The 16,872-nt window shown below is 44.6% G+C and overlaps 1 protein-coding gene across 18 annotated transcripts in view; it reads left to right on the plus strand.

Annotated features, from left to right (window-relative positions):
• LOC139228683 (receptor-type tyrosine-protein phosphatase S-like) overlaps nt 1-16,872 on the plus strand; it is a 592,821-nt gene that overhangs the window by 533,076 nt on the left and 42,873 nt on the right. For all 18 annotated transcript variants that reach the window (XM_070859939.1, XM_070859924.1, XM_070859930.1 and 15 more), the window contains 2 exons: nt 10,584-10,738; nt 13,426-13,711. In XM_070859939.1, coding sequence (XP_070716040.1) covers nt 10,584-10,738; nt 13,426-13,711 — 441 coding nt within the window. The remainder of the gene's footprint in view (nt 1-10,583; nt 10,739-13,425; nt 13,712-16,872) is intronic.

A 16,872-nucleotide genomic window follows, 5' to 3' on the forward strand; every position in this document is an offset into this window, starting at 1 on the left:
GATCATTTTCCAATAGTCTATCGACTCTGGATCAGTTCCTATGGACTGGACGGTAGCTAATGTAACACCACTTTTTAAAAAAGGAGGGAGAGAGAAAACGGGGAATTATAGACCAGTTAGCCTGACATCAGTAGTGGGGAAAATATTGGAATCAATTATTAAAGATGTAATAGCAGCGCATTTGGAAAGCAGTGACAGGATCGGTCCAAGTCAGCATGGATTTATGAAAGGGAAATCATGCTTGACAAATCTTCTGGAATTTTTTGAGGATGTGACTAGTAGAGGGGACAAGGGAGAACCAGTGGATGTGGTGTATTTGGACTTTCAAAAGGCTTTTGACAAGGTCCCGCACAAGAGATTGGTGTGCAAAATCAAAACACATGGTTTTGGGAGTAATATATTGACATGGATAGAGAACTAGTTGGCAGGTAGGAAGCAGAGAGTTGGGATAAATGGGTCCTTTTCAGAATGGCAGACAGTGACTAGTGGAGTGCCACAGCGCTCAGTGCTGGGACCCCAGCTCTTTGCAATATACATTAATGATTTAGATGAAGGAATTGAGTGTAATATCTTCAAGTTTGCAGATGACACTAAACTGGGTGGCGGTGTAAGCTGTGAGGAGGACGCTAAGAGGCTGCAGGGTAACTTGGACAGGTTAGGTGAGTGGGCAAATGAATGGCAGATGCAGGTAAGTGTGAGGTTATCCACTTTGGTGGCAAAACCATGAAGGCAGAATAATATCTGAATGGCAGCAGATTAGGAAAAGGGGAGGTGCAACGAGACCTGGGTGTCATGGTTCATCAGTCATTGAAAGTTGGCATGCAGGTACAGCAGGCAGTAAAGAAGGCAAATGGTATGTTGGCCTTCATAGCTAAGGGATTTGAGTATAGGAGCAGGGAGGTCTTACTGCAGTTGTACAGGGCATTGATGAGGCCTCACCTGGAATATTGTGTTCAATTTTGGTCTCCCAATCTGAGGAAGGACGTTCTTGGTATTGAGGGAGTGCAGCGAAGATTCATCAGACTGATTCCTGGGATGGCAGGACTGACATATGAGGAGAGACTGGATCAACTGGGCCTTTATCCACTGGAGTTTAGAAGGATGGGAGGGGATCTCATAGAAACATATAAAATTCTGACGGGACTGGACAAGTTAGATGCGGGAAGAATGTTCCCATTGTTGGGGAAGTCCAGAACCAGGGGACACAATCTTAGGATAAGGGGTAGGCCATTTAAGACTGAGATGAGGAGAAACTTCTTCACTCAGAGAGTTGTTAACCTGTGGAATTCTCTGCCGCAGAGAGTTGTTGATGCCAGTTCATTGGATATATTCAAGAGGGAGTTAGATATGGTCCTTAGGACTAAGGGAATCAAGGGGTATGGAGAGAAAGCAGGAAAGGGATACTGAGGGAATGATCAGCCATGATCTTATTGAATGGTGGTGCAGGCTCGAAGGACCGAATGGCCTGCTCCTGCACCTATTTTCTATGTTTCTATGTTTCTAAATGTACCCCAGCCTGTTGAGCGAAGCAAAAGAGGAAATAGAGGCTTTGACCATCACTTTCCAATCCTCTCTGGCTTCAGGTGTAGTGCCAGAGAACTGAAGGACTGCTAATGTGGTACCTTTGTGTAGAACGGGAGAAAGGGATAGACCGAGTAATTACAGGCCAGTCAGCCTAACCTCAGTGGTGGGAAAATTATTGGAAAAATCCTGAAGGACAGGATAAATCTTAATTTAGAAAGACACGGATTAATCAAGAACAGTCAAGAGAAGGTCATATCTGACTAACTTAATTGAATTTTTCGAGGAGGTAACAAGGAGGGGCGATGGGGACAGTGCATATGATGTAGTGTATATGGATTTTTGCAAAGCTTTTGATCAGGTCCCACATGGCAGACTGGTCACGAAAGTAAAAACCCATGGGATCCAGGGCAAAGTGGCAAGTTGGATCCAAAATTGGCTCAGAGGCAGGAAGTAAAGGGTAATGGTCGATGGGTGTTTTTGTGACTGGAAAGATGCTTCAAGTGGGGTTCTGCAGGGCTCAGAACTAGGTCCCTTGCTTTTTGTGGTATACATCAATTATCTAGACTTGAATATAGGGGGTATGATTAAGAAGTTTGTAGATGATGCTAAAATCGGCCGTGTGGTTGATAATGAAGAAGAAAGCTGCGGACTGCAATCTACTGGTCAGTTGGGCAGAACAGTGGCAAATAGAATTTAATCCAGAGAAGTGTGAGGTAATGCATTTTGGGAGGGCTAACAAGGAAAGGGAATACGCATTAAATGGTAGGACACTGAGAAATGTAGTGGAACAAAGGGACCTGGGAGTGCATGTCCACAGATCCCTGAAGGTAGCAGGCCAGTGGTTAAGAAGGCATACGGAATGTTTACCTTTATTAGCCGAGGCATGGAATACAAGAGCAGGGGGCGGTTATGCTTGAACGGTATAAAACACTGGTTAGGTCACAGCTGGAGCACTGCGTGCAGTTCTGGTCCCGCCTTACAGGGAGGGCGTGGTTGCACTGGAGAGGGTACAGAGGAGATTTACGAGGATGTTGCCGGGAGTGTAGAATCTTAGCTATGAGGACAGATTGGATAGGTTGGGTTTGTTTTCCTTGGAACAGAGGAGGCTGCGGGGAGACCTCATTGAGGTGTATGAAATTATGAGGGGCCTAGATATAGTGGATAGAAAGGACCTATTTCCCTTAGCAGAGGGGTCAACAGCCAGAGGGTATAAATTTAAAGTAATTGGTAGAAGGTTTAGAGGGGATTTGAGTGGAAATGTCTTCACGCAGAGGGTTGTGGGGGTCTGGAACTCACTGCCTGAAAGGGTGGTAGAGGCAGAAACCCTCACCACATTTAAAAAGTATTTGGATGTGCACTTGAAATGTCGTAACCTGCAGGGTTACGGGCCTAGAGCTGGAAAGTGGGATTAGGCTGGATAGCCTCTTGTTGGCCGGCATGGACACGATGCGCCGAAATGGCCTCCTTCCGTGCTGTAAACTTGTATAATTCTATGATTTTTAACAGGTCTCTCGCCGTCCAAACTTAAATGGTCACAGCAAATTATAACGAATAGTGATCTCTATATTCTTCTGTTAATTTTTTTCTAATTTATGGTGAATCTTGTGCTGGTTACGGTGAGGGCTGTGAACTGGAACGATTACTGTACTCCAGTGTCAGCATCAAGCACACCGGACATACCATGGTTAGACGCAGAGTAAAGCTCTCGCTACTGTGTCCCGACAATGTGCCTCCACACCAACCTCAGAAGAGCAGCCCCCTAATATGGCATTCCTTGGTGCTTCCTAAACCAGTCATTAACTGGCCACTTGCCACTGGCCAATGAAGGTTGACGTGCAGGCAATTTTATGCAATCGGTCCATCTATGCCCATTAGGAACGAGACTGAGACACTGTCCAAACTTCACCTAAGTTCTTTACAGCCAACACAGTGGGCTTTCATAGCATCAGTTTGGGCTGAATTCAAGTGCAGGTCCCAGAGGTATGTGTCCATCCATTTTAGTTAGTGTTTGAACCTTTTTGCTCAAACAATGATTGCTCTTACTACGTGGGGCGGGGGCGGGGAGGGATCAGCTTAAGAGAATCAGGTAAGCTCATTGTGAGGGAGCTTGCTAGTCATTAGCAGAGGTAGAATCTTAAACTTGTGAATAACACATTACCCTTCCAAGCGAAACCCTCCGGTGATATCATTAGCACACTCTGTTTCAACAAAAATATTTTAAATACCAGCTGAAGCATATTTAGGTCCGTAAGAACGATTTGTCCTGGAACATGATGTATCGTGTTAAGTCGCTCTTACACTTTGTACTTTGAGATGTCAGTAAAGTTTTATTGGGGTAAAAAGAAGTGACTAATCTGGACAAGACCAAACCAGAAGTACCTTCATATTAATTATAGCTTTGTGTAACTGTTTGATTTTTTTTAAGGTAGGCCTTCATGATGAGAGCTCCTTGCTCCTATTGGGGCGATGGAAAGCAGTCCTGGAAGCACTGTAGTAAGGAAGAGCATTACTGGTCCTTTGCTGAGTACAGGAGATCTGAGAATCTTCCGTCCTTCATCGTGCAAATAAAGCGAAATGTTCTCCAGACGCAGGCAGTGATCTGAGATGAGAATTTTCTCTGGACTGCCTAATGGGCTAGGCTGGGCTTCAACCATTCTGTCAGTCCGCGGCAGGGAAGCTGCAGTCTGTCAGCGACACTGATGCATCCTTCCACCCTGAACAGGTCAAAGGTCGCACTGTGGCGCTTCAGGACTTCACAGCGTGAACCTCCTTGGAAGAGAATGTTTGTTTTATTAGTAACGAGTGAAGCATACGAAGCAGGCCTGTCGATCCCTCTGCAGCATTTAGTTTCCGTCGATGTTAGTCCAGCGAGTTTCTTCTTCCTCTTTCCCAATCTCCCCCTCCTCTCAATCATCTTTCTCCGCTGTCCTTCCTTTCCTCAAGATACAGATTTCCCCCGGGGTAGGGCTCCACATTGTCGACCACCCTCGGGGATCTCTCCCAAGTGACCTTTCTTCATATGTGACCCGAGAAATTGTGGTTACAAACCTTTAAAGTACTTCAAGTGTCAGCTGTGGTACACTCACCTCTGAGTCAGAAGGTTGTGGGTTCAAGTCCCATTCCAGGGACTTGAGCACATAAATCAAGACTGACACTCCAGGGTAGTGCTGAGGGAGTGCTGCACTGTCGGAGGTGCCGTCTTTTGGATGAGACGTTAAACCGAGGCCCCGTCGGCTCTCTCAGGTCAACGCAAAAGATCCCATGGCACTATTTCGAAGAAGAGCAGGGGAGTTATCCCCAGTGTCCTGGCCAATATTTATCCTTCAATCAACATCACTAAAACAGATTATCTGTTCATTATCACATCGCTGTTTGTGGGAGCTTGCTGTACACAAATTGGTTGCAGCGTTTCCCACATTACAACAGTGACTACACTCCAAAAGTACTTCATTGGAGACGCCCGGTGGTCGTGAAAGGCGCTATATAAATGCAAGTCTTTCTTACTTTATTTTTCAAACGATATCACAACTGAACCCGAATCTGTCCACACCTGATGTTCTCACACCCCCATTTTCCATTAAATGCTGGATAATCAGAATTAAATTCAGATATTAAATTCAGAAGCAACAACCGAGGATGATTTTATTCCCCCCCCCCCCCCCCCACTTCCCAGCCCAGGGGTTTGACTTTTATTGTCGCACCGCTATGTCCCTAAATCCAGCACAAACTATGCTTTAAACGTTATTGTCAAACAGTGTCTCTCCTGTCTTATTAGTGTTCCAACCAGATTATATAATGGACTGAGCAGAAAAAGTATGGTTGAGATTCAATCTAGGACATCATTGGAATAGTCCATTGAGGGCAGAGGGAGGAACATCTATGTATTAGTAAATAAAATTGCAGGCTTATTTTCCAGGCTTCAATCCTCTGGAACCTTACCATTTTTAATCATGAACCCCTTACATAGAAACATAGAACATAGAAACATAGAAAATAGGTGTCTATCAGAAAGTTAATTATCTGCTTGTAATTTAGGGTCAATTTCTATTTTTGACTAATGAATCTTTCCTGTATTAAAAACCCTTGCATTCTGTCATGTGTGCTTCCTGTCGCACTTCCTGTTACACTTCCTGTCAAACTTTAGCCATCATGCTTCAGACATCATGTGGTAGCGTATATTCTCTGACTCACTGTGAGCGACATCACAGGAGATCTGCGAGTATAAATCTACATTGCTCACAAGTAGTTTGCAGTATGGAACGCAGTTGTGATGTTTGGCTTCTAACATGGAGCTGTGTTTACCCCTTTAAGGCAACTGCCCAGTTTTCCCAAGGGCAAGGTGATCTAAACAGGCACATCTTGAGGTCAGCTACCGGTTACTTGTTACGAAAAGTCTTGGTCAATTTGTAGCTGCTTATTAAACCCCAGATCTGACTGTCGAGGAAAGTCCAGATTGCCAGGGTAAAAAAACAGCATGAAATGACTGGCTTTCTCCTCTTTTAAATATAATTTGACACTTTGACATGTGACAGACATGCAATAAGCACACATGTTTCACACATACAATATACATGTATATGTGTATAATATAAAATATTAATACGTCTAAGAAAAATATGCTTAGTGTATGAATATGTTTGTCACACCTCAGTGTCAAAAGTAAAATGTCTGATCTGTAATATAAAACAATGTGTGCACTTCTTGTCCTAACCCCTGTGTCACAGCACAGTGCATTTCAAGCCTCACACATGTATATGTATATATGCAAATTTTTGCAGTTGATTAACTCAAATGTCATATTCCGAAATCCGCATTATTCAGAACTATAACCAGCGAGGACATCTACACATTCAAAAAGCTCCCCAATAAAGGCATTAAAAAGTATTTCCAAATAACTTTGTACAAAATTGACTGGTGTGCCTTTGAGAACTGTAATTAATATTTTTTCCTGTGTCGCCTCAGCCTTTCTGAAAGGGCAGGGATTAGAGCTGATATCCTTCCTGACATTCTCACTCTGTCAGCTGGAGGGAATTAACAGCTACACCTGTGTCTGCCATTCGCCAAATGCCTCGGTTTGCGCGTGTTGATGGTGGAGAATCTCCTAGCGCGCATCAATATGATTCCATCAGCCACTCTGAGCAAAGGTTCGAAACCCTCAGGGTGCAGCAGTGATTATAATTTTCCAAACCATTTCGAAACAAGCTGGAAAATGAATTTTAAGATGTTTCTGAGGTATGGATTTACAGAAAAACTATTTGCTGAGAGCAAGGGAAGGAAAGAGAGAGAGAAACAGTGTGGGACAGAAAGAGAGAGTGGGACAGAGAGCGAGAGTGAGCGCACCACTAAATGGTTATATCGCAGTGTGGGATATGTGTGTGCACTGGGTCCGTGCAGCGGAGCTGGTCTCCAGTCGTCTTGGGTAATCCTTGCCACTGGACCAAGACCTGGCCCTGTCAAGCCCGTGTGGTGGCTGGTGTGCAACGGCCAACACACGTTAAAAAAATCCACGCACAGGCATCTTCCATCCTTGAGGATGGAGTTCGGGTCCTTCATTGAAACACCTGTGAACTCATCTTTTTTTTTGTCATGGAAGCAAGTCATCCTCGTTTCGAGGGACTGCCTATGATGATGAAATGGTTATAGCACCTGCCTAAATTTCATTCACAACGAGAATTTGGAAAATAATGATTGGTGACGGAGTAAATTTATATTTGCAACTGTGATTTATCTGGATTTATCTAGCTGCAGTGGGTAAGGAAAACAATTAATTTTGTTTCCAGGACACAACTCTTTTAGGCACCTCGCAATCAGGTCCACAGCCCAGCACCCCTCCCCGAGCAGCATGAATTCTGATCCACCTCGATCAGTGCCACAAAATATCAAGAAAAAAGAAAGACTTGATAGCACCTTTCACGGAAGTCTTAAAGCTCTTTTCAGCCAATGAAGTACTTTTGGAGTGTAGTCACTGTTGTAATGTGGGAAACCTGGCAGCCATTTTGCGCACAGCAAGTTCCCACAAACAACAATGTGATAATGACCAGATAATCTGGGGTTTTTTGTTATGTTGATTGAGGGATCAATATTGGGCCAGGGCACTGCTATTACTGTATTAAAAACTGGTACATTTAGTGTGTGCAGATGTTGCTTTGTCACAGAAGTGAAACAATCTTCCAATGCTGTGCACTGCTGAACTGCAGCCTAAAACGGCTGAGCACATCCCGATCCACAAAGTGTCGAAACTAAAAAAGAATGAAGTGTGAATAGCCTGAGCCTCTGCTTTAATAATTAAACTGTGATCTGGAATTGAGTGTAATATCTCCAAGTTTGCAGATGACACTAAACTTGGTTGCGGTGTGATCTGTGAGGAGGACACTTAAGAGGCTGCAGGGTGACTTGGACAGGTTAGGCGAGTGGGCAAATACATGGCAGATGCATTATAATGTGGATAAATGTGAGGTTATCCACTTTGGGGGCAAAAACACGAAGGCAGAATATTATCTGAATGGCGGAAGATTAGGAAAAGGGCAGGTGCAGCGAGACCTGGGTGTCATGGTTCATCAGACATTGAAAGTTGACATGCAGGTACAGCAGGCGGTGAAGAAGGCAAATATTGGCCTTCATAGCTAGGAGATTTGAGTATAGGAGCAAGGGAGGCTTGCTGCAGTTGTACAGGGCTTGGTGAGGCCTCACCTGGAATATTGTGTTCAGTTTTGGTCTCCTAATCTGAGGAAGGACGTTCTGGCTATTGAGGGAGTGCAGTGAAAGTTCACCAGACTGATTCCAGGGATGGCTGGGCTGTCATATGAGGAGAGACTGGATCAACTGGGCCTTTATTCACTGGAGTTTAGAAGGATGAGAGGGGATCTCATAGAAACATATAAGATTCTGACTGGACTAGACAGTCTAGATGCAGGATGAATGTTCCCGATGTTGGGGAAGTCCAGAACCAGGGGACACAGTCTTAGGATAAGGGGCAGGCTGTTTAGGACTGAGATGAGGAGAAACTTCTTCACTCAGAGAGTTGTTAACCTGTGGAATTCCCTGCCACAGAGAGTTGTTGATGCCAGTTCATTGGATATATTCAAGAGGGAGTTAGATATGGCCCTTACGGTTAAGGGGATCAAGGAGTATGGAGAGAAAGCAGGAAAGGGGTACTGAGGGAATGATCAGCCATGATCTTATTGAATGCCGGTGTAGGCTCAAAGGGCCGAATGGCCTACTCCTGCACCTATTTTCAATGTTTCTATGGTTTGCATTTTGCCCATTGCACTCCAGATGTCTCACTTTATTTCAGATGTAAAACCATATTTTTAAAATAAAATGTGTCACTTATGACCTGCAGCCTGAAATTTACAAGCATTTTCTAATTTGCTCTGTTCCCAAACCAAACAGTTACATTCTGATTGACCTCAGCCTCTGTTTACTTAACATCACTTAGACTTCTGGCCTTCAAGGTACACAGACCCACTTAGCAGCATAATGCATGATGCAGTATGTGGTATAACACTGCTGTTCTGAAGAACCATGTTGTTGGCAACAGTACGGGCAATGGGCTAGTATATAAACAAGATTCTTGCAGAGAATCCTCACCCACACTCCAGATACCATACTTCATTATTGAAAAACAATCTCTGCAAAAAAAGAGAAAGGAAGCCAGTCATTGACATGGAGCCAGTAATTTATATCCAATTTACTAACCTCTCATCATCATAAGCAGTCCCTCGAAACGAGGATGACTTGCTTCCACGCCAAAAAAGGATGAGTTCACAGGTGTTTCAGTGAAGGACCCGAACTACATCCTGAAGGGTGGAAGATGCCCATGCGTGGATTTTTTTAACGTGTGGTAGTCATTGCACACCAGCCACCACACGGGCTTGACAGAGCTAGGTCTTGGTCCAGTGGCAAGGATTACCCAAGACGACTGGAGACCAGCTCTGCTGCACGGACCTAGTGCGCACTAACCTCTAACTTAGCTCATCATCAACATAGGCAGTCCCTCGGAATCGAGGAAGACTTGCTTCCACTCCTGAAGTAAGTTCTTTAGTGGCTGAACAATCCAATACGAGAGCCACAGACTCTGTCACAGGTGGGACAGACATTCGCCGAGGGAAGGGGTGGGTGGGACTGATTTGCCGCATGTTCCTTCCACTGCCTGCGCTTGACCTCTTCACGCTCTCGGCAATGAGACTTGAAGTGCTCAACGCCCTCCCGGATGCACTTCCTCCACTTGGGGCGATCTTTGGCCAGGGACTCCTAGGTGTCAGTGGTGATGTCGCACTTTACCAGGGAGGCTTTAAGGGTGTCCTTGTAACGTTCCCACTGCCCACCTCTGGCTCGTTTGCTGTGAAGGAGCACCGCATAGAGCATTTGCTTCGGGAGTCTCGTGTCTGGCATGCGAACCATGTGGCCTGCCCAGCGAAGCTGATCGAGTATGGTCAGTGCTTCAACGCTGGGGATGTTAGCCTGGACGAGGACACTAATGTTGGTGTGCCTGTCCTCCCAATCCACAATTAGCTGGATTCCCACAGGGTGTCATTGAGCAGGGGCTCTGAAGGGACAGGCAGCTACACATCACACCCTTGCTCCAGATCCTGAATGGACCATGAGCAATGCCACGGGATGTCTGGTATTATATAGAGAAAATGAGAAACTGATTGAAGCCATGGGGGAAATTCTATTTTTAAAAGAAAAATGCAAACCTCTCAAACTGCCTAAAACACTTGAAGATCAATACTATGTCATGCTGTTCCATTCTACAACCTGTCTATTTGCTGTGTGACCGTACACCTACCAGGACCACTATTCCCCCGAAGGTGTGCGGGCACACGGCCACGCATCAATCAGGAGGTCTCGCGGAGGACGCTCACAGGCTGTTGCCGCTGCAAGAGTTACTGTGCAGCACATTTAAAGGGACCGCGCACGGGAAAACACTTAGAGGGAACATTGACCAGGACTCTCGCAAATCTGTAAAATGTGTGTGCTTTATGTTTACAACACAGCCAGATACCAGCCTTACAGATAGCAAGACTGTTTAAAACAAATCTTTCTTTTCTGAGCAGAATGGCTCGAGTGAGAAGAGAGAGGTTCGGCAGTTTCAGTTCACAGCATGGCCTGATCACGGCGTCCCGGAGTATCCCACTCCTTTCCTCGCATTCCTCAGGAGAGTAAAAACCTGCAATCCCCCCGACGCAGGACCCGTGGTGGTGCACTGCAGGTAGGATCATTCTCTCGCATTGCAAACCGCTCTCTGCTTTGGGCCTCCAGCCCTTTCATGTCAGAATTGATGGCCATTAAATCATTGTTTAAAATATCATAAGAACATAAGAAATAGGAACAAGAGTAGGCCATACGGCCCCTCGAGCCTGCTCCGCCATTTAATACGATCATAGCTGATCTGATCATGGACTCGGGTCCACTTCCCCACCTGCTCCCCATAACCCCTTATCCCCTTATCAGTTAAGAAACTGTCTATCACTGTCTTAAATTTATTCAATGTCCCAGCTTCCACAGCTCTCTAAGGCAGCGAATTCCACAGATTTACAACACTCTGAGAGAAGAAATTCCTCCTCATCTCAGTTTTAAATGGGCGGCCCCTTATTCTAAGATCATGCCCTCTAGTTCTAGTCTCCTCCATCAGTGGAAACATCCTCTCTGCATTCATCTTGTTAAGCCCCCTCATAATCTTATATGTTTCGATAAAATCACCTCTCATTCTTCTGAATTCAAAAAGTACAGGCCCAACCTCCTCAACCTTACCTCATAAGTCAACCCCCATATCTCTGGAGTCAACCTAGTGAACCTTCTCTGAACTGCCTCCAAAGCAAGTATATCCTTTCGTAAATATGGAAACCAAAACTGGACGCAGTATTCCAGGTGTGACCTCACCATTACCCTGTAAAACTGTAGCAAGACTTCCCTGCTTTTATACCCCATCCCCTTTGCAATAAAGGCCAAGATTCCATTGGCCTTCCTGATCACTTGCTGTACCTGCATACTAACCTTTTGTGTTTCATGCACAAGTACCCCCAGGTCCCACTGTACTGCAGCACTTTGCAGTCTTTCTCCATTTAAATAATAATTTGCTCTTTCATTTTTTTTCAGCCAAAGTGCATGACCTCACACTTTCCAACATTATACTCCATCTGCCAAATTTTTGCCCACTCACTTAGCCTGTCTATGTCCTTTTGCAGATTTTTTGTGTCCTCCTCACACGTTGCTTTTCCTCCCATCTTTGTGTCGTCAGCAAACTTGGCTACGTTACACTCGGTTCCTTCTTCCAAGTCGTTAACATAGATTGTAAATAGTTGGGGTCCCAGCACTGATCCCTGCGGCACCCCATTAGTTACTGATGGCAACCCGAGAATGAACCATTTATCCCGTCTCTCTGTTTTCTGTTAATTAGCCAATCCTCGCTCCATGCTAATATATTACCCCCAACCCCGTCAACTTTTTATCTTGTGCAGCAACCTTTTATGTGCCACTTTGTCAAATACACCACATCCACTGGTTCCCCTTTATCCACCCTGTTCATTACATTCTCAAAGAATTCCAGCAAATTTGTCAAACATGACTTCCCCTTCATAAATCCATGCTGACTCTGCTAGACCGAATTTTGCTTTTCCAAATGTCCTGTTACTGCTTCTTTAATAATGGACTCCCAACATTTTCCCAACCACAGATGTTAGGCTAACTAGTCTATAGTTTCCTGCTTTTTGTCTGCCTCCTTTTTTAAATTGAGGTGTTACATTTGCAGTTTTCCAATCTGCTGGGACCTCCCCAGAATCCAGCCTAACTGGGAGGTCGGCAAGAGGCCTGTGTGTGAATTGTCTACTCCTGGTTATGTCCTATCAAAAGAGAAATAGCCAACCTCATAGCTGTCCCTTAATGACAGAGGGCTCTGGGCCAATAAAAGAGACAAAGAACACGCCCCGAGCCATCCCTTGGTTAAATAGTGACTACACTCAGCTCCAAGATATACATGTCATTGTTTTAGATGAAGGGTGTGTTGGGAAATGTAGCATTTGATCCCATGCAACGTCAGCGTAAGGTGGTCACTGGTCACATGGAGAATAAAGCTCTCTCTGTGCTGCTTTTACTCCAACGGGTCCTACTCCAGCTATGTGTCATTTCTGCTTCCCAGGCCAGGCAGCTTCGTGGCCTCTCTGTCTGAAATTGCCAACTGTTAGTCCTATGTATGTTTACTTTTTGGCAGTATAAGTAACCCAGATATTTTGATGTTAGTCTTTTACTGATCACCATAGCAACTAGCACAAAATGCACATCACTAAATCCTTCCTGCACTGCTGCGCTACCCTGAGCGTAGAACAAAAGTCTTTTAAAGACAGAATCGACTTCCTCCATTGCCCAATAGTTATTTGATGAGTGTTCAGCCAGTGTTTCACACCAGTCAATTCTCATTTATTAGGAGTGATAATCATTTTGGATTAAATATCCATTCTGACAGGCGTCAGCCATTGAAAAATAAGCACAGCTCCATTTGTTTAAAGGGATTTGCAATCCGTGATCATCATTCTTACACCTAATGTTTCCTCACTGTTAGCCTTCCAGTACCTTGCCCGTAAGCCCATTTTTCATGTGTGAGTCTAGACAGTCTGTAGACTATTTCCTCATGGAGGGCATCAGAGTGGAGGCCTATCTTGGCCTCACCCAGGGTGCACATTTCAGCTGGAGGTGTTGGGCCAGGCCCAGGAGCAAGAATCTGATTGATTTTTCATTGCTCTAGCCCAGGAACACTAGGGCCAATTGGGGTACAAAGTCACAGCAAGAATAACTTGTGCAAAACAACTACGGGGGGTCACTGAAGTGTAAAAGCTCCTTAATTCCATTCTGTGGAGAACAGTCCTTGCAGCTCGACCTGAAACATTTCACTTAATCTTCCAGTGCTGGAGTTGGTCGAACTGGCTGTTTCATCGTCATTGACGCGATGCTCGAGAGAATAAAACACGAGAAGACGGTTGACATCTACGGTCACGTGACACTGATGCGGTCACAACGGAACTACATGGTACAGACAGAGGATCAGTACATTTTTATCCATGATGCTTTGCTGGAAGCAGTGGCTTGTGGGACCACAGAGGTGATGGCCAGGAACTTGTACTCTTACATTCAGAAACTCACACAGGTTGAGACAGGAGAGCACGTCACGGGAATGGAGCTAGAGTTCAAGGTAAGAAGACTTGCCTCGTCAGTCTGGTACAGGTTGGAGGATCCGGCATGCAAGTATTTACTATCTTGATAGCAGATAAGCTGGAGGATTCTGGGAGAAAACGTTTCCATTTGTTAATAGTTCCAACCCTGTGCCATCACCACCCCCTCGAAGACTTGACTCTTCTGGGGATTTGGTTCCACTGATGGTTAGTTGCCTTCCACTACTTCACAAAATGCCCATTCTGCATGTGCGAGCCCAAAGATCGAGATCAATAGTCAGGACATTGCAATCGGGCCCAATTCAATCTTCATCTGACACCTACATCTCTGCCCTGCCACCAGAAGCCAATGGATTGCACTTGAGAGTGGGAACATTCCCCAATTGTAATGGCCCTGGCTGAGATTAACAAACTCAACAGACTGAGGATTGAACTTAACCCCGAGGCCAGTCTCAGCTCAGCAAAAACAAACGACACAAGTATGTTCTTGCTGTTTAAGCACACTTTAATACAGATTGCAGCTCTATATTTTAAAAAGCCTGCAGCAACCATCCTGAAATGGAGAGTCTATGTGTAGTTGTTGAGCAGCACTAACAGTGCTATTAGCAGGAAAGAAAAATAACTTGGATTTATAGAGCACCTTATCATGTCTTGGAACATCCCAAAATACCTCATAACCAATGAAGAGCTTTTCAAGTGCGGTACTGTTGTAATGTAGGAAACATCGCAACTAAATTACGCACAGCAAGGTCCCACAAACAGCCAGTAAATAAATGACCAGATCATTAATGACTAGATCATAAAATTATGAGAGGCCCAGATAGAGTGGATAGAAAGGACCTATTTTCCTTAGCAGAGGGATCAACAACCAGGGGGCATAGATTTAAAGTATTTGGTAGGAGGTTTAGAGAGGATTTGAGGGGAATTATTTTCACCCAAAGGGTGGTGGGGGTCTGATACTCACTGCTTGAAAGGGTGGCAGAGGCAGAACCCCTCACCACATTTAAAAAGTACTTGGATATGCACCTGAAGTGCCGTAACCCACAGAGCTACGGACCCAGAGCTGGAAAGTGGCATTAGTCTAGATAGCTCTTTGTTGGCAGGCCAGACATGATGGGCCAAAATGGCCTCCTTCCATGCTATAAATTTCTATGTTTCTATGATCTGTTTTCGGTTAAGGGATAAATATTGACCAAAACACTGGGAAAACTTTGAACATGCCAAGAGATCTGTTACATCCACCTGAACAGGCTGACTAGGCCTTGGTTTAATGTTTCGTCTGAAAGAGGGCATCTCCAACACTGCAGCACTCCCTCAATACTGCACTGAATATGTCAGATTATGGGGTCCTACTGGCTCAGGTGTGCTGCCAATTGGCCAAAGAACTAATAACACTGCATTACAAGCTAATAGCAGCGAGGTAACTGTTAACACAGTGCTATTAGCTCTTATTTACATGTCATTATAATTGACAAATCACATAGTGGTAAACAACATTGGCACTTGAGTTTTTCAAAGTAGATCTTGTTGGATTTCCAATTAGATTTCAAAAATATGCATTTTTGTACTTAACAAGGTGAAGGAATACTTATGCCCATGGTGTCGGCATCAAGCACTACTGGGTCATGTAGACCATGGTTAGATGCCAAGTACAGCTACCTCAACTCTGACCCAATAATGTGCCCCCTACTGTAGCATTGTGACATTGTCCATTTGTCAGAGCAGTAGCCATCCTGTGGCCACTCTGAATGAAATTAACAATTTAGTGTCACGCTAAGGAGAATTTTGTGGCTTTGGGACCACAACCCACTATAAACTTAGTTCGGAGAACGCGGGCTGAATTCATTAGGACCCTTGTAGGCCGTAGAGACTTCTGTCTCGTCAGTCTAAGGCATAAGCCAGAGGTGACCACTGTTCCAATCCATGGCACTTTCCTGATCTCCACTCTCCCAACAATGTCCTTTCTTAAATGTAATCTTTATTTAGTAGAAACAAATTGTGGGCTTGTGTTCAGAATGTAAGAAATCTGCACACGTCAGTTACTTAAAGATGCTGCGTGTGGGGAATACCGGAACGGGAGAAGTATATGTGTGTGTATATATTGCAACAGTTAATGTGAGACACAGTTGTCTGGTCAGAGTATGGTTAATTTTCTGCCTTGCAGTGCTTTTTTAACGAGAGTTTTACCCAAAAAAGGTCACGTTGTCCCAGTCACGACCTGTGCAGAAAGAAAGAAAGACTTGCATTTATATAGTGCCTTTCACGACCACCGGATGTCTCAAAGCACTTTACAGCCAATGAAGAACTTTTGGAGTGTAGTCACTGTAGTAATCACGTGAACATTTAAAATGACCCCATTGCTACCCTTTCAAAGAGAGAAGTGTAGATGGGCAGAGACAACTTATAACGCACTCTTCACATAACCAAATGATGGTCTCACAGTACTTTGAGGGAGAGAGGCGAACATCAAGCATGAATTGAAGGAAAATTGGGAGTGAGAAGGAGCTAGAGATATGCTTGAAGGGAGATTTATGGATGGCCTTTGACGACAATGAGAGAGATAGCAAAGCCAGGTGACTTTAGAAGTGAAATCCAGGTGGCAAGGGTGTAATAGCTGAAAGACCAGATGTTGGCGTGGGGGCTGGTGGGATACATGGTGTCGGATATTTGGAGGATGCGAGGTGGGACTTGTGACTGGAACATATTTTCCAAGTAGGGTGCAGCGAGGTCGTGGAGGGATTTGAAGGCAAGAATCTTGAAATTAATTTGCCGGGGCACAAAAAACCAGCGGAGCTTTGCAGGTGTGTCCACAGAAGTGGCCATTGTACCAGATACAGGAGAGATGGGGTGAGGTTTTATCGAAAGGACAACAAATGGAAGTAAGACAATTAGCTTGCCTGAGGCGCTGATGTCTAGAAACGGTATCACAAGAAAGAAAAGACTTGCATTTATATAGCGCCTTTCATGACTACCGGCATCCCAAAGTGCTTTATAGCCAATGAAGTACTTTTGGAGTGTAGTCACTGTTGTAATTTCAGAAAGAGGAGATAAAAGGAAAATGGAAACACACTTGTATATCATGCAGTTGTAGTTTGAAGCTCGATCTCTCTTGTTGCAATAGAAGTTAAAATTTAGTGAATCAGACATCTGCAAATTTAACCTGCCTTTGATCAGCCAGGTG

This window comes from Pristiophorus japonicus, chromosome 18, assembly GCF_044704955.1.
Source record: "Pristiophorus japonicus isolate sPriJap1 chromosome 18, sPriJap1.hap1, whole genome shotgun sequence".
NCBI lineage: Eukaryota > Metazoa > Chordata > Chondrichthyes > Pristiophoridae > Pristiophorus > Pristiophorus japonicus.